Raw genomic sequence first — 22,319 nt, 5'->3', positions numbered from 1 at the left:
GCCTGGGGAAAAGTGTGCTACTTTGGCCACAGAACAGGATCCAATGGTTCCCTAAGCTTCAGGCAGCTTAGGTTTTCATTCTTTTCCTCCACATTAATCCAGATACAAAGCAATTACTTGTTTACACAGCTCAAACTGCTCTTTTTTCTCGTATTACTCAATCCAATGACTAAAAAGAAATTTCTCAAATTTCATCTGAGAAAACCATCTTATTAGGCACAGTCAACAGCCTCTCGCAAGCAAAGAAAAGTTACGGTGGGATTCTTAAGCTAATGAAAGCCATAAATCACCTTCTGGAAGAGGTTACAGACCCCATCTTAGGCTCCTGGCTGTAAACTTGATGCCCGCATCTCCCCTGCAGTAAGTAGTAGATGAAAATTAGTTTCCACTGGGTGGGGGAAATTCACTTTGTTATCACCCAACCAAACCTTCCCAGCAGAGGTAGGACCAGCCCCACAAAACCATCATCATCTTTATTCACAGGGTAGGGAAGCGCAAGACGGCTTTTCAAGGGGGAGCTGGAACACAGACTGACTACACTGGCGCGCTCTTCACAGGAGACTCCCAGAGGAAGCTGCCAAAGGCAAACCGCCAAGGTCTCCCTGGAAAGGAATGATCTCAGAGCACACACCTATGAAAAGAGGGGGAGGAGGGGAGGAAAAGGAAGAGAAAAAGAAAGAGTACAAGACAGACATTCAACTTAAGAGTGAGACCACTGGCAGGCATCCCATACAAATTCCATGCTTTATCCATCAATTAAAAACACTTGGCACTCAATAAATTACATCAGAGGATGTCACAATCACCAAGGTCAGTGAGCTGGAGTACTCAATTATTATTTTTATTCTTGTTTCAACAAAAGGCATCCCTCTAACTGAACAGCCCTGGAGAATGATCTATCACATATGATAGCTTGAGCTTTCCTTGATGGTCCCAGTCCTCCTCAGTTGAAACCCAGATTTAATCTCATCTTCAACAACCCAACAGATTAAGTGAAACCACCAGTGTAAAAGGTTAAAAATATAGTCTGGCAGTTAGCAGTGACGCTTCTAAATTATATGCTCTACAGAAGCAAATGTGTTTATTTTGTTGCCACACGATCTAAATCCAGAACCTAAGGGCTCTGATCAAAGAAGCTGAGGACCTCAACACTCCACCCCACCTCCTGGGAGATGCTGGAAAACCCAAATATGCAGAACGTAAGGGCACCAATGAAGCCCTTGGCCAAGAGAAATGCCGTCCCTATAGTCGGTCTTATAGAGAGCTCAGTTACCTTTAACATTATTTTTATTTTAAAAATCTAACTTACAAAATGTTTGAGAAGCACTGCAGAGGATTCCCTTGAGTTCCAGTTTTCTGCCTTTTAAATTTACAGTCTATTCAATGATTGCTAATGTTAAGAAGGATCAACAAGGCAAGCCTAACTCATCAAAGACAGACTCAAGCAGACTCATATTAGATTTGGAATAGCATCATCATGAACTGGAGTGTTTTTTTTTCATCTTCTACAAATCTTAAATGTCCTCATCACAAGAAAAAAAATGTAACTATGTATAGTGATGAACATATAGATTTACCATGGTGATCATTTCACAATATATACAAATATTAAATCATCCTGTTGTACAACAGAAACGACTATGTTATACATGTCAGTTAGATATCACTTTTTAAAAATTTCCTCTACAGGGACTTCTGCTTAATCATCAGTTAATGCAAAACTTCAGTGGTCCTTAAGTATGCCACTCCTGAAGCATTCTATTTCACTAGCTCTGTACTGTATAAGACTGAGGTTACACGGTTAAAATTACTTAATAAGCAGAAAATGCAGCATATTGTTAGTCGTTTTTTAACCCAGTTACTTCTGGTACAGAACTGACAAGAGTTCCAGCTTTTGAAATATATCCTATCAGAAAAATAAAGGCTGTTTTCAACTTAATAATAGTGACCATGTATACCTAATATATTTATAACACAAAGCCAAAAATGTCAACTCTTGGAGAAACTGCACTTGAAACAGATCTTCAGTAATCAACTGACTCATCAACCAGCATTTCACCAAAAACCACTGAGCTACCGTCTCTAAACATCATTTCTCATTCTGAGAAAACACGTGCAATTTTTAGATCATAGTTTTATTGAGAGCAGGTGCCAAATAATACAACAGAAAGGAAATCAACAAGGCAAAAATAATCAGCCAAATACCATAATACAGTCTCTTGTTCTAACCCAATCAAAACTAAATGAACAAATTCATTAAGCCACTTTATAGAACCACAAGTCACAAATCATACGGACTGCAGCTTACTGCCAAAGATCTGTGCACACGCTGAGCAGCAGACCATTTCCTTTCTCCTTGCTGGTAAGTCATGAGTCAGCACACTGCTCACAGAGCCTGGCTTGTGTATGTTTGATACTTAGAATATAGCTTAGGGGTTGCAGAAGTACCACAAAGGAGGTTCTTAATACAGATAATAATAATAATGTATACCACCAAGCTGCTCTCCAATGGGTAGGTAATTTTTAAAAAATATCACATTTCCCTTTTTATTTGTTATAAATCTCATGAATAACCTGAATTTTAGACATTTCATTATCTATTATGGTCCTGCTAAGAACTGCAGTTGGAATGGTGAAAGGAGACAAATATTCATTGGAGAATTCTAACTTCTAAACAGCAGGCAAGTTGGGAAACTGGAGTGAGACAGGGGCAGAATAAAAGAAAACCAGGGAGGAAAGATGGCTTGTACCCCCTGCTATACACAACTCTCCCCAGCAAAAGAAACAGAGTTTAATGACAAGATTGCCGGTTCCTTGTGATAATGATTTTTTTTTTAAATAAACAAAGAAAAGGAATGAAAAAATAAACTCAAGTTGATTTCCAGAGCACCCCAGCTGTCTTGCTTCAAATATATAACGAGCTGTACTCAACGTGGCAGAATGGAGGAAAAGTCAACAAACAGCAAGGATGTTTGTAGGGACATGAAAAAAAGAACACATTGGGAAATTGGCTGAACAGCAAACACTATACATATGTTATAAGTATAAAGCTCTCTAAAAATCAAAAGAAAGGAGTTGGAACGGAGCAGATAAAGACTGAGAAAATACACAAACCCAACCAGCATGCAAACACAAAAACCAGCTGTGATAAATATCAGTAAAGAAATAATGGAAAGAATACTTATCTGTGACTTCAGAGTGGAAAGATAAGAAACCAGAGCAACTAATTTTAAGTAAAAAAAAGATTTATCACCATCGAAATGTGTTTGGATCTGTTGACTTTTCTCAGGAGATTTTTAATACTACATTTAAAGCGGAAAGCTGAAATTCCTGTCAGCTTCAGACCACATCTCTGTCCTCAGTCACTTTAACCCCTTATCTTTAAGTGTAAAAGGAAAATTTTAAATCCACCATCATTTCAGGGCTAAACAATTGCTAACGAGTGTTCACCATGTTCATGTACTGAAGAACTCTTCAATTTACCTTGGAAGATGCAAACAGGAGAATACTTTAAGGAAGCTAATTAAAGAAACAGAAATGCATGAAATACCTACTGAAAAGTAAATAATCATTCTTAAAAGCCAGATCAGGGAGCGAAGAAATGGGGGAAGAGACCATCCACATTAAAAGCTCACATTTCCAGAGCCACACTTTCTCACCCATACCCTTGACTGATCCACAAGTGCCAGGTTGTAGCACAACGCTGGGACGGAGTGCAGAAAAGGGAGCCCCAGCCCTACCCTGTCCAGGATCCATAAGGAAGGACGTTTACAAGGCACAGAGAGCTCTAGAGAAATAACTGCTCTAGCCTGCAGGAAAAGGGAGGAGGAGTCAGGAAGGGCCTCTTGCTGGAGATAACAGCTGAGTTCAATCTTAGCAGGTGAGCAGGATGCAGCAAGGAGAGAGAACCATGTGTGTGAAAGCAATTGAGAAAAGAGCAGAAAGAAAGTTCTATGAACATATAGTTAGTTAGAAGTTAGTGTTAGTCACTCAGTTGTGTCTGACTTTGCAATCCGCTGGGACTGTAGCCCGCCAGGCTCCTCTGTCCATGAAATTCTCCATGCAAGAACACTGGAGTGGGCTGCCATTTCCTTCTCCATGAACACATAACGGGGCGGGCCGGGGCGGGGGGGGCCAAAATGGGGCTCAGAGAGTAGGCCCCAAGGCAAAGAAGTACGTTATCCTGGGCTTGACTGGATGTTTCTCGTGTAGAATTCAGTATTCTTCAAAGGGTCCTTTTCTCTAAGAACCTAACAAATGTATTTTCAGAAATCATGCCTTTAGCATACACACTAACTTTTCAGAGATTTTTTTAAAGTCTTCAAACAGTGGCTAGAATAACCCTGAATAATTCTCCTCCCACATATCCTGTTAGAACGGAGACCTTAGAAATCACATGGCAATTCTGATTCTGCAAACCCCCCTCAAAAAAACAAAAAGCAGAATTTGTGTTAGATAATCTATTAATCAATATCTATTGTTTTTAAAAATGTATATACATTTGGCTTACGTTAAATGTCTAACATTAATTAAATTCTCTTAAAATCAGGGTCAGTTAACTAACACTTCAAAAAACAGCCCATAAACCATGTATAAAATGAAGTACATAAAATGTTTTTGTACAGAGACAATATTACAAGTGAATGTGCAAAAAGTGAAAATAACATTAGCATCATGGATGATTTGTCTTCCTTCTTCCAAAACTGTCATTAATATTCTCTATACATCTTTTCAACATACAGCTTTTTAAAACTAATTACATATTACCTGAATATAAATGGTCTGCCTCAAAAAAAAAATCCATTTATGAATTTATCAGTGGAGAAAAGCTAAATGATTAGTATTAATGATTAGTGTTAACCTCTAAAAGTTACAAGAATCGGACACAAACTTAAAACTGGTTTAACCCTGGGAGAAATTGGGGTGAAATAAGTACACAAGCAAAATCGAAGAGTATGTGATTTATGGTAAACTAACATGGTGAGTAGTCAAGCGGATTTTTAAAAAACCCAATTAGATCAGAGAAAGATGCATTTCAGCTGAGAGTAAAGGGCCACAGGAGAACCTATCTCCTGAGGGAGGGCAAGCTCTATTGTCTGAATCTAATCTGAACAGAGGCAACAGGAAAAACAGGGGCAGGCATCCTCTGACCCTTTCAGGGCCCTGAAGGAGAGGAACACAAAGGGAAGTGTAAGAGGACAAGCCGTCACACTGTGAGGAGGGGCCGGCTCCCCGCGGAGCTGTCGTCCATACCATTGTGTACCCCAGCCTGGCTAGTCCAGAGGGGAATCGCCCGCCTTTCTACTGTCATAATCACAACTTCAGAATCTAATGCCAAACATGAAGCATTCCACCCTTCAGATCTAAAGACATAAGATGTACAGGCTTTGAGAAGCCCAATATGGGCAATCTGAGACCCAGATTCAAATTCCTGAGCTTCCAATCCTTTACTGTTAATAACTGTACAGGATCCTAGGTGAAGCTCAATCTCCAGGCATCTCTGCTTCCCCATTTCTCCAATGGAGGTGGTGACATCACCTCCTCTGAGGGCCCAGGAAACTCAGCACCTGGCTGGCGGCAGGGATTGGGGCTCCCTAACAGGCATCATGGGGTCGCAAAGAGTCGGACGCGACTGAACTGAAACTGAACTGAACAGGCATCTCACGCTGTGCAAGGGACCTGGAGTGCTACCTCCTGCAGTCAGTAGATGGTACAGCAGCTGAGAGAAGGCAGGCTCCCATGCTCCCTACAGAAAGAAAAGCCACTCCACCCAGCCACCCCTGAAGATAGGGTGAAGGGGAGAACTCCTCCTCCTCCAGAGGATCCCCTCGGAGTTCAAGAAGCCAGCAGGCTCACCACCCTGGCTGCACTTTCCCAGCATACTCAGAGGAGCAGTGCTGTTTCTTATCCAACATGGAAGCTGTATGCTTAATCTTCAGGGATGCGATTTCTCAACTCGTAAACCCAAAACAGGAGCTTTGACAGTCATGGGAGGTAAAGGTGGTGGGTAGAAGGAGGGCACACAAATTATTAAGGTGATGAAGATTTGTGTCTTTTCTCTCCCCTCTGGGGAAATCATGAGTTGTGCTATTGTTAAATATTTAAAACAGTAGTACCTGGGCAGACAACTATTATAAGACAATAATTCAATCGAAGGGCATTCTAGTGTGTAAACCACTCAAGTTTCGCCCTTTTGTAGTTTATTACATTATCAGAACCTCCTGATTTAATTACTTCCCTGCAAAGCGTCCAAGTGTCTGCTTTTCACCCATACAACATCTAACATTGCTTATCAAGAGGCTATATTTGTCCTTCAGTATTTTACCATCTGATATCTTAGGATGTCTATTTGTTAAGGATATTTTTTTTTTAGAAATCCTGGGTCATGTGCACCTCACATCTGTAACAGAAAAGGCTTAACTGCCCTCACAGGAAGATTGAAACTGAACAGCATAAAGCCACACCAGCTTCCAGAAGGGTCTAAGTCAATAGTTTCATCAAAGTCTTAACTGGCATCTGGTCTAAAGTTGACACACTTAGAATAAGCAATTGAAAGGCACCACACCTTTCCTGGCCTACTCTTGACCCTGTGCTTCTCAGATTAGCTAAACCAGTGCTGCTGCTGTAACAAGTTGTACTGAGGACCATCAGGGAGGCAATGGAGGGAGTGGGGACGGTCTTCCCCTTAATCAATACTAACAGGAAGATCAAGAGACAGAAAAGGAAAAAAATCAATACCCAGGGACGTGAGAATCCAGGCAAATGCAGAGAGGAGAAGGGCTTGAAGCCCCCTTTCCAAGCTGTAAACAAAATACACACGTGAGCCTAGGTCATCACAGACAATGGCAAAAGAAGAGAGATTTCACCTGCCCAGGCTTCGTTTGCTCAAAGTCCCTCTTTCCTGATGTACGATAAGCTCCAAGAAGGCAGGGACCACTCTGTTATCACCCGCTGTATCCCCAGCGTGAGAAGATGCCAACCAACTGATGATGCTCCAACTCTATTTCCTTCCCCAAGGACTTCAATCTCCAGCCAAATCCTTCAAGGTTTCTAAACCCCACACCGTTACTATTACTGCTTTATAAAAATCCAGGCCAACTTTCAAAACTCTGCTCAAAAGCTGCCTTTTCCAGGATTTTTTCCCCAGTTTCCCAGCAATTCACATGCCTTTAACCTTCACCCTGTGGAGAGAATCAGGCTTCACAGTAATACAAACCTACCTTCCAGTCATGCTCTGCCACTGATAAGGTGAGTTACCTGAACAGAAGCCTCACTTTCCAAATAACACAATCTAACTCCTGGGACTGATTAAGAAAAACAAAAGAATCTGGCACGCAGCACATCTGAAATAACAGCTCCCTACATCTATCTCTCCTCGACACCATGTATGGTTTGTTGCTTAGTTATCTGTCTTGCCCTTAGATTGTAGGCCCCTGGAGGGCATTCCCTTATGTGGGTTCCTAAACATTAGATCATCAGCATTGCCAAAACAGCAACCATAACAGCATCACCTCACACAAACCGAGTGGGTAATGTTTACTGCATACGCTTAGATACTGCCTGATTTCTAGTATGTACAGTGAATTCCACATTTAATTCAATATATCCATGCTGCTGCTAAGTCGCATCAGTCGTGTCCGACTCTTTGCGATCCCATAGACGGCAGCCCACCAGGCTCCCCCGTCCCTGGGATTCTCCAGGCAAGAACACTGGAGTGGGTTGCCATTTCCTTCTCCAATGCATGAGAGTGAAAAGTGAAAGTGAAGTCGCTCAGTTGTGTGCAACCCTTAGCGACCTCATGGACTGTAGCCTACCAGGCTCCTCCGTCCATGGGATTTCCCAGGCAAGAGTACTGGAGTGGGGTGCCATTGCCTTCTCCCAATATATCCATACATGTGCAATAAAATATACCTACCTATACATTTGTATAGGTTTTAGTGTAGTTTTAGTATAGCTTTTTTTTTTCTTTTTTTAGTATTTATTTGGCCGCGTCAGGTCCGAGCTGTGGCATTAGGGGTCTTCCTTGCTTCGTGCAGACTCTTTCGTTGCAGTCCACAGATTCTCTAGTTGTGGTGCTTAGGCTTAGTTGCTCAGCTATATGTGGGATCTTTGTTCCCCTACCAGGGATTGAACCCATGGCCCCTACATGAGGCAGATCCTTAACCACTGGACCATTAGGGAAGTCCCTTTAGTGTAGTTTTAAGCTTTACAATCTACAAAATTATAAAAGCTACATAATATACCATTTGAGCATTTGTTTAAACTTCTTTTACACTTAGTTGATAAATTTTAAATGCAAAAGTTTTCATTTTATATGCATCAGTACTTCTGATTACAAATGACAAATGTTAGAACTTTTTAAACAGAATTTGGGGGAATTTTAAGATATTCCATTCATTTCAGCTACTACAGGAATCCTTTTTCCTCTTTTTATGTCAAGCTGCTTGCTCACTTGGAAGGCAGTCACTTGCAGAGTCTGTAGTTCTTTCTCTCCATCCTGAGGACTGTGTTCACGGCTAGCAGTTCGGCTGTCATACTGTCTGCTTCTGAAGGGAGAACACTAGCCCAGCCCACACTGCACCATGCCAGGCCACCTTCTGACGTTGCTTGCCCCCAAGCCAGCACACAACCCGTGGGGAAAAGGAGACCCAGGAACTATAGTTCTTTCCTACCACGGACAGTCACAGGTACAACTCACACAAATGAGCTCTTCATTGCCCTGTCCCTGTAGGATGCTCGTACAGATGACCTTCCCACCTCCTCAAATCTCTGTTAGCTCTGTTATTTCATTTGGGTGGCCTTTAAAAGCTGAAAAGTCCATCATCCACTAGCTGTCCTGGGGTTAAAGCTGCTTATGCTCCAATCTTCCAGAAGCATGGTTTTCAGCTCTGCTGGGTCATTCTTCAACTGCCTGCTCTCAAAGAATTTCAGGAGATAATATTGATTACGGAGATTAATGAATGCAGAGAGACTCACAGATGACTTACACATAATAAACTTATTCCACAAATGCTTTTGTTAGCTAAGCTTTTCAGGCTATACAGTACTTAATGTTTGGAATAACTCATCTAAAAGGCTGAAATTGTGCTTATTAAAATAATCAATAACCTGAAAGAAACAAAAACTCAGTGAATAAATTCCCATTAGTCTGTCAGATGTGACAACTGAATCACACACCAGTGTAATACTGCGGTGTCTCAGTTGTCTACTGCTATGTAACAAACCACCCCCAAACACAACAGCTTCTAAGGACAACCAGCACTTGGAACTCATTGATTTGGCAGAATGAGAAGGAAATTGCTCATCTTTGCTCCATGTGGTGTGGCCTGGGCAGCTTGATGGGCCCAAGGAGCCAAGATGGCTTTACTCAAGGTCAGTTGCCTCAGCAGAGTGGTTGGAGTGGCTGGGGGCTGGCCAGGCCTCTCTCCTTTTGTAATCCTGCCAGAGCCACCCTCTCCGGCAGGGCAGTCAAGACTTCTTTACATGGTAACTGCCTTTTAAGAAGGTGCTGTAGACTGAATTTATATGTTGAAGTCCTCAGCCTCAGTACACTTCAGAACGTGAATATATTAGGAGACAAGGTCTTTAAAGAGGTGTGTGCATGAGTGCTAAGTTGCTTCACTCATGTCCAACTTTTTGTGACCCCGGACTGGAGTCCACCAGGCTCTGCTGTCCATGGGATTCTCTGGGCAAGAATACTGGAATGGGTTGCCATTCCCTTCTCCAGGGGATCTTCCCAACCCAGGGATCAAACCCATGTCTCCTGCATTGCAAGCAGATTTTTTACCACTGAGGCACTGGGGAAGCCCCTTTAAAGATATTAAAATCAAAGTTAAGTTAGGTCACATAGTGGGCGCTAATCCAACATGACTGGTGTCCTTATATGAGGGGCAGGGCCACCAAGAATGGGCACCTACACAAGAAAAAGTCACATGAGGACACAGCAAGAGACAGTCATCTGCAAGCCAAGGAGGGAGGCCTCGGGAGAAACCCAACCTGCTGACACCTCATCTCGGACTTCAGCTTGCAAAACTATGAGCAAGCTTCTGCTGTTTAAGCCACCCAGCCTGTGGTGTTTTATTATATAGCAGCCTGGCAAATTAGTATAGAGAACAAAAACGGAAGATAGAACACCCCTTAAGCCAGCATCCAAAAGTCACAGACCTCCATCACAAAGATGGTTCAAAGCAAACCACAAAACCAGCCCAGATGCAGGGGGAGGGGAGACACCACCTCAGAGAGGTCCAGCACGCAGGCCTGATTTGAAGATACTTGGGGGAAAACATGGGTTTGCAAGTCCTACTGGGAGAGTCTGGTAATGTCCACCTCAACACACAGCCTTTAAATACAGTTCTTTCACTGAATGGTTTACAGAGTCAAACAACTGAATGCTTATTATGTGGAAATAGTTCAAGAATGCAAAAACCCTGTTGAGAAGCATACACAGTACAGTCCTCTGTTCTCTCCAGTAGCTCTCCTGCATACCTTAGACAAATAGCTATGGAGCAAAACGACAGCCTCCATTCTGCATTCTATCCGAGAGCATGTTGTAATAAAAGCACCCAAACTCTAATGCAGTCTCACACACCACAGCAAGGACCCAGTCTGTAAGTTTCTGGGGATCTGGCAAGAAGCACAATTCTTTGTGTTTGTGGTCCTTGCGCAAAAAGGGCCAGATTTCCTCAAGGTAATCAGTTTATCAATCAAGCGCTCCAGAAACCCCTCCTTGTCACCCATCACAAGTTCTGAAGACAGAGAGAGGCCCCACAACCCTGTAGCAGGAGGCACAAGCAGGCCAGGTACAGACTGAAGGACGTGGGGGGAGGCGGGCTTTGAAGGCGCCTGGAAGGTGCTTGGAAATAGTAAACAGCCGTTCCATACCAACAGCCTGGAAGCCAAATACACAACCGCCCGATTGGGTTGGATTCTGCTAAACCAGTACTAATTAGAATGGAAGCACAAGGCTAGAGATTCTTATCCTAAACACAAAGCAAAAAAGCCGGGTATGAATGGAGTTAAGTGTTTGCAAGTGAAAAGCATTATGCAGATGGCTGGACATAAAACCTCAATCAAGAATGACTTGCAGTAGTCTTAAATCTGCTGCTGAAAATACCCCCAATGCATACTTATTAGGTCTGTCATCCAGGAGGAGGCTTGCACCCCAGCCATCGTTAGCCAGCAATAATGACCGCAGCCTTTCGGCACCACCCCTGTGCACCGCAGTGCAGCTCCGGCAGCTGGTGGAACGGGAACAGATGGCCTGCTTCCCTTCAAGGCAGAACGTTCTGCAGGTGACAAAATGACTGTTAGGTGACTGACAAAAAGAAAAACAAAAGTTGAAACAGGGGTATCTGATGTCAGTAAAGTACATGTTTAGTATTGCAGGAAGCCTTTAACTTGGACCTTTCAGGTGGGGAAGGCTGTTTACAAAACTGCAGCTGTGTTCGGGAATCCGCGTTCCTTCCCAAGCGAGGAAAACAGTCCCTGAGCCCCAGAGATGAGGCTGAGTTGAGCAGGGCGCTGCAGTGTGCCGGAGAAATCCCACCTCCTGTGCACCTGAAAAGGTGTACCCCGTACCCTAAGGGAGGAAGCCTGTCCTCTAGGAGGGAAGAGTAAATCCTCTCAAGGAGCCCTGCTGCTGCTGCTAAGTTGCTTCAGTCGTGTCTGACTCTGTGCGACCCCATAGACGGGCAGCCCACCAGGCTCCGCCGTCCCTGGGATTCTCCAGGCAAGAACACTGGAGTGGGTTGCCATTTCCTTCTCCAATGCATGAAAGGGAAAAGTGAAAGTGAAGTCGCTCAGTCATGTCCAACTCTTCACAACCCCATGGACTGCAGCCTACCAGGCTCCTCTGCCCGTGGGATTTTCCAGGCAAGAGTACTGGAGTGGGGTGCCATTGCCTTCTCCGTCAAGGAGCCCTAGAGAATGCAATTACCACCCTGAGCATGTGACACTTATAGACTACTCAGAATCCTATGGCCCATAAGAGTGGAACCCACCCAGCGCGGCTTAGACAGGATTGAAAGTAAAGAAAAAACTGGAAAAGGTTGGGAGCTCTCAGAGGATACAGAATTCCTTTCTGAGAAATGCTTCCCCTGATTTTTGTATCTTCCAGGGCCCCACTACCTTATCCCTTCCACTTGACCCAACTAGTCCCCCCTGCCCTGCCACCCAAGCACTCTCTTGCCCCGTGTCCTGTGTCAGATTTCCCGGGGCCCTCTCTGAATTAAAGCTGTATCTACCAAGGTGCTGCTTGTCTGTACCGCCCACCTCTTGCACTGAAAGGTGAGCTCCCTGCAGGGCTGTCTACCTCACTCCTACTGTATGCAGCCCAGTGCCCAGGGCAGTGCTGCTCCTCGGTCAGTATTTCTGAGTCAGTGAACGAGTGGCAGCCCACTCACAACCCGGGACAGTGGTGTGACTGGACGTCTTGAGGGACAGGAATCAGATCCTGGCTCCCACACGCCTCGACTTGAGCTTCTCCTTCCACCCGCCACTGCTGCAGCCCACTCTGCGGAAGTGCTTTCTCTGCTACCAGTTTCTGAGCTGACAGTTCAGCTACAGTCTCCCAGGCCAGTAGGATAATGTCCCAAATCCTGCCGGGCTTGCCCTCCCACCCTCCTGGCCCACATGATTCATTTCAACCACTTTCTTCCAGCCATCTGGGACTTTTCTCCATTCCTCAAAGGAGCATGTACACTCATCTTTGGATCTTAGAATACCGTGGGCCGTCCTGCTAGAGCAAGTGTTCCCTCTAACCTCCGCCTGGCTAGCCTCTTCTTGTCCCAGCACAGGGTTAGGTGACCCATCCTGCTCCCCCATCACAGCCTATGCTCTACACTGCTTTCTATGTAGGCTCCACGGCAGCAGAGATGATACCTGTCTTGTTCACTGCATCCCTTAGTGCCAAGGACAGCATCCAACATGTAGCAGATGCTCAAATATTGGTGGAATAAATAAATGAACTGAATATTTGTAATAGCCGTTCCCTAAAGGGTTGTGACAAGAATAAGACAGTAACTCACGTGTCTGCCTTGCCTAGCTATATCCCCCGTGCCTGGAAGAGTACAATCCCATTAAATATTTGTTGAATGAATAAATTCCTGGCTTGCCTGATGTAACCCCACCTCTTTCTCTCCCACTTGGGAGAACACAGCAGAATGCAAGTGGGTAAAGTCACAGTATTACCAAGACATCTTGGAATCATTTGAAAGATCCACACTTTATTACATGTCATAAATTACTGGCCACATACCTCAAAACTGATCATCACATGTAAGGTGGCTGAGACAGTGGTTGAGAACAGCTGATTTAGACAAAGTGAAGAACTATGAAGCACTTTTTGCTCTCCTTATTTTTATTCTCCAGAAGATGAAGGTAACAGTAAGCTCAATAAGAACCGTTAACGGAATCATTCTTACCTTCCATTTTCTTCTTATAAAATAGATTCTGCTCATCCTAGGAGAAACCCTTAGTTAAATCAGATGATGTTAGAAATTCCTGTTCAGTTATTTTACTCCCATACCAACGAGCTCCATCAAGGGCTATTGTCTCCATTCCAAAGCCAATCCATGTCTCCATGTTGCTGATTCCTGCATGCTGCTGCTAAGTTGCTGGTAAGTAGCTTCAGTCGTATCCGATTCTGTGCGACCCCACAGACGGCAGCCCACCAGGCTCCCCCGTCCCTGGGATTCTCCAGGCAAGAACACTGGAGTGGGTTGCCATTTCCTTCTCCAATGCATGAAAGTGAAAAAATAAAGTGAAGTCGCTCAGTCGTGTCTGACTCTTAGCGACCCCATGGACTGCAGCGACTGAGCGACTACCAGGCTCCTCTGTCCACTGGATTTTCCAGGCAAGAGTACTGGAGTGGGTTGCCATTGCCTTCTCTGATTCCTGCATAGCAGACACAAAACCACTACCTCAACATGACAAGGGTGGTATCCTTCAAAGATGGCAACTAGCATGTTTTCGGTTTTTTGGTCTTTTCTGTATACATGTTTCATCCTTTTGCCAGTTTTACTGATATGTTTTGGTAAAGCTGCTGGAGGGCTTCCCAGGTGACGCTAGTGGTAAAGAATCCAACTGCCAATGCAGGAGACTTAAGAGATGTGGGTTTGATCCCTGGGTTGGAAAGATTCCCTGGAAAGGGGCATGGCAACTCACTTCAGTATTCTTGCCTGGAGAATCTCATAGACAGAGGAGTCTGGCAGGCTGCAGTCCATAGGGTCACACAGAATCAGACAGGACTGAAGCGACTTAGCATGCATACATGCAAAGTTACTAAACCCTGAAGCAAGCTGGTTTTGCTTTTGTTTACCTAAAGCATCCCCAAATATGGATCACCTGATGAAATACAACTGAAAATGAAAAGTCCTAATGAAGGTTTCAGGCTTGGTGTGTTAAAGAGAGAAACAAATAAATCTGAGAGACCCAGACAAGAAACCACACAGACAGCCACATACTCCAAACAAGGCTAAAGTTAGTAAAGGAAAATATAGCAACCCAAAGCCAGTCGCATCACAACCCTTTATAGCCTACAGAAGTAGACACTCCATCCACACAAACAGATCTGTGCTCTTCAGATCACTCCAAATGCTGAGAGATAGCAACGAGTTTGTTTTGTTTTGCTTTGTTTTTAAGTTCAAAGACCTTTCCGTCTATAAAGGATACTAGTGTTTGATGTTTGGGCCCAAATTAGAGAGGAGGACAAGAAAAGGAAAAGTGTTAGGATGTATTTTAAGGTTTCTTATTACTACCAAGGAGGGGGGCCAAGGCACAGTGCCAAGGTTAAGACAAAACTGGCATCTAGAAATTGGAGCTGCTCGTTTCGAAAAATAAAGACCATAAACTCTCCCAGCAACAGCCCTCTTTGTCTTACCTGATAAAATGCTGCACAATCCAAAGGGAAAACCACATGTACCCCCTGACCTTCAGCCTTTTGTAGATCTCGAGCAGTTTCAACCACAACATGTTATTTTTGAGTCATATCTGCAGAAATTCTTAACATTTTTTTTTTGTGCAAAGGATCCTTCTGGCAGTCTTTAAAGTATACTGAGCCCTTTGCAGAAAAACAATTTTACACGTATAAAATACAATACAAAGGCTTAAAAATGAAGTCAATCATACTTGGTTATCAAAGATAAGTTGTGATACAATAACGTATGCATTTCTGGATTAATGCATTAAATAGCAAATCCAGCAGCAGGTCTATTTATTGCCTATACACATAATGGAGTAAAATATTAAATCTCAGTTTGAATCCAGTAAAAGCAAAGATATATTTTCCCACCATCCTAGTTCAAGGGCTCCCTGGATTCCATCTGTGAACTCTAGGTTAAAAAAATTAAATTAAATTAAAAAAAAAAAAAAACCTTTGGTTGAGAGATCCAATAAAAATACATTTTGTGAAGCATCAAATGAAAAAGAAAGCTTTGCAAAAGACATTATCCATTCAGCAGTGAGGTGAGGGGAACTAAGAGTAAAGCAATATGTTTCCAAAAATCATGATGGGCCATTAGTCAGCGAGAGAGCTGCATGCTTCAAATTGAATCCAGAAAGAGATTCAGCTTCCCTCATGCAAGTTACAAAAAACCTGCAGCTTTGGGGAACTGATAGCACTGCTGGAATCTGCCCTGAAGTGGGGAACCTGTGACCTGGCAGTGCAGTGATCCAGCTTAACTATGAACTTGAACAAACCTCCTTCCTTCTGGGAGTCTCGTGTTCCTCATTGGTAAAATTAAAGAGCGAAGTATGTACCATGGCCTTTTAGGGCCCTTTCAGTTCTCAAATTTCATCATCAGATTATCTCTTCCTTGTGCTGGTTATTTTAGCCTACTGAGCTTAATTTTGAAACATCACTGCCCTCCTAAAACCTGGAACAGAAAGTCTTATCAAATTTTGAACACCTTCATGTACAATCTAACACCAATGTGTCAGATATATGTATACCATTACAACTTTTAAAAATGGCTATTTTGCACATACCAACTTCCAAAAAAGTAATCACAGCATCTATCTTTTCCACTATTAAACCACAGTTCCCATTCAAATTCTAGCACCACCAGTTCAGTCGCTCAGTCGTGTCCGACTCTTTGCGACCCCACAAATTGCAGCATGCCAGGCCTCCCTGTCCATCACCAACTCCTGGAGTTCACTCAGACTCACGTCCATCGAGTCAGTGATGCCATCCAGCCATCTCATCCTCTGTCGTCCCCTTCTCCTCCTGCCCCCAATCCCTCCCAGCATCAGGGTCTTTTCCAATGAGTCAACTCTTTGCATGAGGTGGCCAAAGTATTGGAGTTTCAGCTTTAGCATCAGTCTTTCCAATGAATACCCAGGACAGATCTCCTTTAGAATGGACTGGTTGGATCTCCTTGCAGTCCAAGGGACTCTCAAGAGTCTTCTCCAACACCACAGTTAAAAGCATCAATTCTTCGGCGCTCAGCTTTCTTCACAGTCCAACTCTTGCATCCATACACAACCACTGGAAAAACCATAGCCTTGACTAGATGGACCTTTCTTGGCAAAGTAATGTCTCTGCTTTTCAATATGCTGTCTAGGTTGGTCATAACTTTCCTTCCAAGGAGCAAGTGTCTTTTAATTTCATGGCTGCAATCACAATCTGCCGTGATTTTGGAGCCCCCCAAAATGAAGTCTGACACTGTTTCCACTGTTTCCCCCTCTATTTCCCATGAAGTGATGGGACCAGATGCCATGCTCTTAGTTTTCTGAATGTTGAGCTTTAAGCCAACTTTTTCATTCTCCTCTTTCACTTTCCTCAAGAGGCTTTTTAGCTCCTCTTCACTTTCTGCCACAAGGGTGGTATCATCTGCATATCTGAGGTTATTGATATTTCTCCCCGAAAGGAATACACAAAATCAATGCATGCTGAATTACTGAGATTATGTTAACTATGTTTCCCACATTTGAGCCACTGACCAGCATTACAGGGTATAAACCAGAAAGGTTCTTGACAACTACCCAATCCAACCATATTTCATTATTGCTAAAGAAACAGGAAGAAAGTGAGGGTTGGGTGCATGTACTCGGTCATGTCCGATTCCTTGTGTAGCCCACCAGGCTCCTCTGTCCGTGGAACTTTCCGGGTAAGAATACTGGAGCAGGTTTCCTACTCCAGGGGATCTTCCTGATGCAAACAGCCTCTGCAGCATCTCCTGCATTGGCAGGAGGATTCTTTACCACTGGGCCAACTGGGAAGCCAGAGAGTGAAGGACTAAGCCACTACCACAAAGCCAGTGGGCAAGAAAGGAGAAATTCAGTCCAGGTCTCCTGAATGCTGGTTCATACTCTTACCAACAAACTACATCGAACTACCTCTCAAATCCTGACACACTTCCCCAAGTTTAACATTTTAGCCAGGTTTAAAATGAACAGCAAAAAAGACCTGAGAGGTAGATCATCATTTCTCTACATTTCATTACGTAATGGACACAGCAAAAAGTTGTGGCTCTGATGCATTCACTGGCTGGAATCATGAAAAAATTAAATTCTACCAAGCTGCTAAGAAAATGATGACCCTACAAAAATCCTAACTGGGATTCTCTTAACATTGTGTAATACATGAAAAGACGCAAAGTATTTGCATATGAATATAGACATATACATATATAGCTCCTCAATCTGCATTCCAGGATTTCTTAGCAACATTTTACTACAAAATTTAGAAGAGAAAAAAAAAGAGCAATCACACAACAGTTTGTTTTTTTTTTTTTAATGAAAAATGCACTGTATTTTATAAGCAAAAAGCTTTTTATGAATACTAATATGGGGCATTTTTAGATTTCAAGATTAATTTCATCAATAAAAAAATCTAGAAATTCTGACATTATGTTATAGATGATCAGACATGCAACACTGATAATAATTTTTATTTGATCATCACTGGTGATTTAAGAGGGAGGGCACTACCTCAAGTCCTAAGGGTAGGATAATGATTAATACGGGTTGCCTTAGAGTCTACCTACCTTTTCACTATTTCCCTACATTCTTCAGTGTGTTCAATATTGTTAGAGAGTCAGAGAACTACTCTCAAAAATAGAAAATGGCCCCAATTCTTCTTAAATATTGAAAAACCAAACTTAGCATCTTCTCAGAGCCTGGTCTCAACTCACCTTTCACCTCCTCAGAGAAACCTTCCCTGCCTTCCCAGCTAAAGAAGGCAAGACCTACCTATTGCAGATGTCTCCTAAGCTAACCCGTTTCTGTTGAGAACTTGGCGGCACCCGAAACTGCCATTTATTATTCATTTGTTTACATGTTTCCTTCTGTTTATATCTGCCACTCCACACCACAGTGAAATAGCTCCCTGTGCTCTTCTGGATCCTCCATGCCTAAACAGTGCTGGCACACAGGAGGTGCACATCAACTGCTGAGTGGCCTAAAATATTAACAGAAGTGTGATTCCGTCATGGACTTCCCTTGCAGCTCAGTTTGTAAAGAATCTGCCTGCAGTGCAGGAGACCCGGGTTTGATCCCTGGGTTGGGAAGATCCGCTGGAGAAAGAAATGGCAACCCACTCCAGTATCCTTGCCTGGAAAATCTCATGGACACAGGAGCCTGGTGGGCTGCAGTCCATGGGGTTGCAAAGAGTCCGGCAGGACTGAGCAACTAACACTTAATTCCATCATACTAAGTGTCCCCTGGAAAAACATTTGTAAATAACAGAGCACATGCAACTGGCAACGTATTTACATAGCCTGCTTTAGTATAAGCCTGATTGGAGGACAATTCAGGGTAAAAATCCTTTTCGGGGCTTTGGAATGTCCTGCACTTCCAGCTATGAACACAAACCCTCTCCAGACCCACTCACACCCTGCTTTCATGAAACATCTCAACGACTATTTCCTCAAAAGGAAATAATGAAATAAAGTCCTGGCCTAAGTTAATCTTTCGTGTCAGGTTCACAATGTTAAACATACTTTGAAGCCAGCCACACAAACAAAACCAAACTGCACAAAATTAGGCTGGGCTGAGGTTACATAAGACAAAGCTAAACTCTAGCTTTTTGCCTGCCAGTCCTCTCTCCTTCCACTGAATCTTGATGTTTGTCTTTTAATGCAATTAGATGCAGGTGAGAAAAATGCTTGTCTGAAACAGCTTCCAAATAGGTAAATGAGCGTTCCAATGATACTCCACCTAACAATGTAGCTACAAACTACGCCAAACTGGACAACTTTGAGCTGGGCTGCGTCTGGAAGCTTCTCTTAAAAATTCGTCGCTTTAAAATTATCTTTAAGTCGGCACTTACTTCAAGGTATTCAGTTATCAAAACACATTTTTCAGAGTGCCCTGAGTTCTTCCATACCCATGACTCTTCACATGTGTGCTAAGCCTACGTTTCAGCACCCATAATTTTCAGAACACAAGTCTTTCAAGAGAGGAGCACAAAAGCGCGGCTTTCCGAGAGTGACAGATCTAAAGGAAAAAATAATCCTTTCTCTTTTCTCCTCCAAGGCTAAACCCAAGTTGCTCCTTCTCCCGAATTTACCGCACTCCCCCCACCCCATTCCGCTTCCCTTTCACTGCCCACTTTACCCTGCTTTAATCCCAGCGAAGCCTCTCTCTAGGCTTATTAAGTGTAAACAATAGAAATGTCACAAGGAAACTCAGGAAGTAGATGAAGTCCCTAATTGCTGCCGTTTAAAGATTGTAGATAATTACTATCTTCAGAATGTGGTTTTCACAAGCCGAGAGGGAGCAGAGGCAGGCGAGGCTGGCGAGCTCCCCGCCGCTGGGAGGACATCTGAGAGGCCGAATCGCAGGACCGAAGGACAGAGAGGATGCAGCCCCGCGCGCCCCGGAGCCCGGGCGGGCGCAGCGGCTTTCGTGCCCCCTCCACGACACTCCCGGCGGAGAGAGCCGAGGGCCGGCCCGGCCGCCCGGGTCGCAGACAGTTCACTGCCCTCCGGCTGCGGCTGCCGCGGCGGTCACCATAACAATATGCAAGGCGCTGCCCGCGGACGCCCCTCGCTCGGATCCCACTGCCCGCAGCGCCGAGCCGCCGGTGCCGCGCCTGGAGTTCCGGGCCCCGGGCTCACAGTAAGCGGGAGCAGAGGGACCCTGGGGGCCTCTCAGTTTCGCCAAGGTGGCAGGGTAGTCCTCGGACACCGCGAGGTGCCCACGACGGCTGTGCTTCAACCCTGGTCCCTATCCCCGACACCCGGCCCGGGGCACGCGGGGAAGTCGAGCCTCTGCCCCCGCAGTAATGCCAAGGACTTAGTCCCCGAACGCTACACCCCGCGGGGCTCCGAGGTCGCCCCAGTCCCCGCCGCTGCCTTCGCCCCGGGCTGATCGCGCTCCGCCACTTCCCTCGCCACCGTCCTCGGCGCGGATAGCGCATCCCTGTGCTCGCCGCAGCGACCCGCGCGCGCGAATGGGGGCATCCCACCCCCACCCCCGCCGTCCCAGCCCTCCGAGACGCTCCTACCGGCCCAAGCGCCCTACCGATGGCCAGAGAACCCCCAAAACACCCCGATGGCCCTGCTCCGGGATGTGGGTGCGCGGCGGCCACCCAGCCCGGAGCGCTTGCTGTCCGCCCCCAAGCTCCCCTGATCGGGGATCCCCGGACTCACCCCAGTACCACCAGCTCCCCGTATTTCACGGGCTCCTTATTGGGGGCACAGTGCTCCTCCGGGCCGGGGGAAAACATGGAGCCCTGCTCGGCCGCCGCCGCCGCCGCCGCCGCCTCCGCCGCGATCCCCGCTGAGTCCGCGCCGCCGCTACAATCCCATCCCGAGAAGGGAGTGAGCGCGCCGGGGAAGGGCACGGCGGCGAAGGGGGCGCGGGGCGGCCAGTCCCGCGGCTGCTCCGTCGTGGCTGCGTGGCTGCCCTGCCGGGCTCTCTAGAGCTCCGAGCGCCGCCGCTGCCCCGAGCTGGACTCGGCAACAAATGGGACCGGGCAGCAGGGAGACCCACCGCGCGAAGCGCCGCAGCCGCCGCCGCCGCCGCCGAAGCCCCGAGGGAGGGAGGAAAGGAGGGAGCGAGCGAGCCAGGGAGGGGCGGGGGCAGCGGGCGGGGGAGGGGCGGGGGCCGGACCGCAGAGCCGCCCCGCCCGCGCGCGGGCAGGTGGGAGCCGCCCCGCCCTCCGCGAGAAGCCCGCGGCCCTCCGCCCACCCGGCGCCCCCTCCCCTGGCGCGTGGGGCCGCCCAGGTCCCCTCCCCGCCCCCTCGGGCCCAGCGGCGGCTCGCCCCCGTGTTATGTAAACATAGAGTAAAAGGGAAAGGAAGTTCTTAAAGGAGCAGCTCTATTTTTTTTTTTTTCCTCTCTCGCTTCCGTCCCCAAACTTAACAGCGCGGGCACCTCAGCCCTGGTCGCCGAGTTCTCCAGCGGTCGAAGGCTGCGCAGGATCCCCGGAAGCACGGCGGTTTAGGTTCCCAAGCCTAACTTAAGTTTCCTCGGGTGAGCTAGCTGTAAATAAAGAACCTGCTGTCCGGATATGGGAGCATTTGCTTTCCCGGTGTCACCGTGTTGCGGCACACATTCGGAGGTGTTCCACACGCGCACCTGGAGCCTCCTCTTCCAAAACCCAGTCCTTTAAAGCTTGAAGAAGTCTAGAAATTTGGAGGCTCTGCCAGTTGGCACTGGATTAGAGGGAGTTTTGAAGGCGCTTGGAACACCCCTCCATTCTGCAGGATGTAGCAACCCGGTCTGTCGTCAGCAGACTTCCACGTGGTTCAAAAAAAAGTTGTGTGTGTGTGTGGGTTTTTTTTAATCCATACTCTCTCCCCTTTCCCATACCTTCTCTCAATCCCCTAAGCAATTTAAAAGAAAAGTATTTGAGTAAACTTTTTAGTGACTATAAAGTTTCCTTTATTATCATAATTTAGCCAACACATTATGTTTGCTTTTTTATGCGTTTCTAAATAGTTACTAGGCTTTGAAATATTTTAGAGTATAATAGATTTACTGACTACTGTTTCTCATCATGCAGTATTTTACCACTTATTAAGCACTCATACTGGACACTACATATTATTTTCAGTCACTGCCTCTCAAGATTGTTAAATATTTAAATACATATTGCAAACACTATGTATAAACACTGACTGGTTGGCTATGACCCTAAGCAAAGGACTAGGGGAAAAAAAATTTCATCACAGTTAAGATAACCTTCCATTGCGCTATTCAGTACCCTTTGTCTAACATTCTCTGATAGGTTATTGCTACAGTGACATGATCTGCAGGAAATTTTACTTCAGTTAGTGACTAATTTTTTTTTTAATTGGGGCTTTAGAATTAAATTGTCTCAAAGTAACTTAAGCCACACCATTGGTAAATAAAACACACAAAAAAATTTTAAA

General features: G+C 45.3%; 1 protein-coding gene across 2 annotated transcripts in view; it reads right to left on the bottom strand.

The window, feature by feature from the left end:
* PELI2 (pellino E3 ubiquitin protein ligase family member 2) overlaps positions 1-21,726 on the bottom strand; it is a 200,064-nt gene extending 178,338 nt beyond the window's left edge. Inside the window, exon 1 of one of the 2 annotated variants that reach the window (XM_059890873.1) lies at positions 20,592-21,726. In XM_059890873.1, the coding sequence (XP_059746856.1) occupies positions 20,592-20,668 (77 nt within the window). In that variant the 5' untranslated portion in view covers positions 20,669-21,726. The remainder of the gene's footprint in view (positions 1-20,591) is intronic. The other variant, XM_002690952.7, reaches the window with a different exon arrangement.
* Between the last annotated feature and the right edge of the window lie 593 nt (positions 21,727-22,319).

This window comes from Bos taurus, chromosome 10 (genome assembly GCF_002263795.3).
Source record: "Bos taurus isolate L1 Dominette 01449 registration number 42190680 breed Hereford chromosome 10, ARS-UCD2.0, whole genome shotgun sequence".
NCBI lineage: Eukaryota > Metazoa > Chordata > Mammalia > Artiodactyla > Bovidae > Bos > Bos taurus.
The sequence above is the reverse complement of the archived record's forward strand: the minus strand, read 5'-3'. Positions and strand labels throughout refer to the sequence as shown.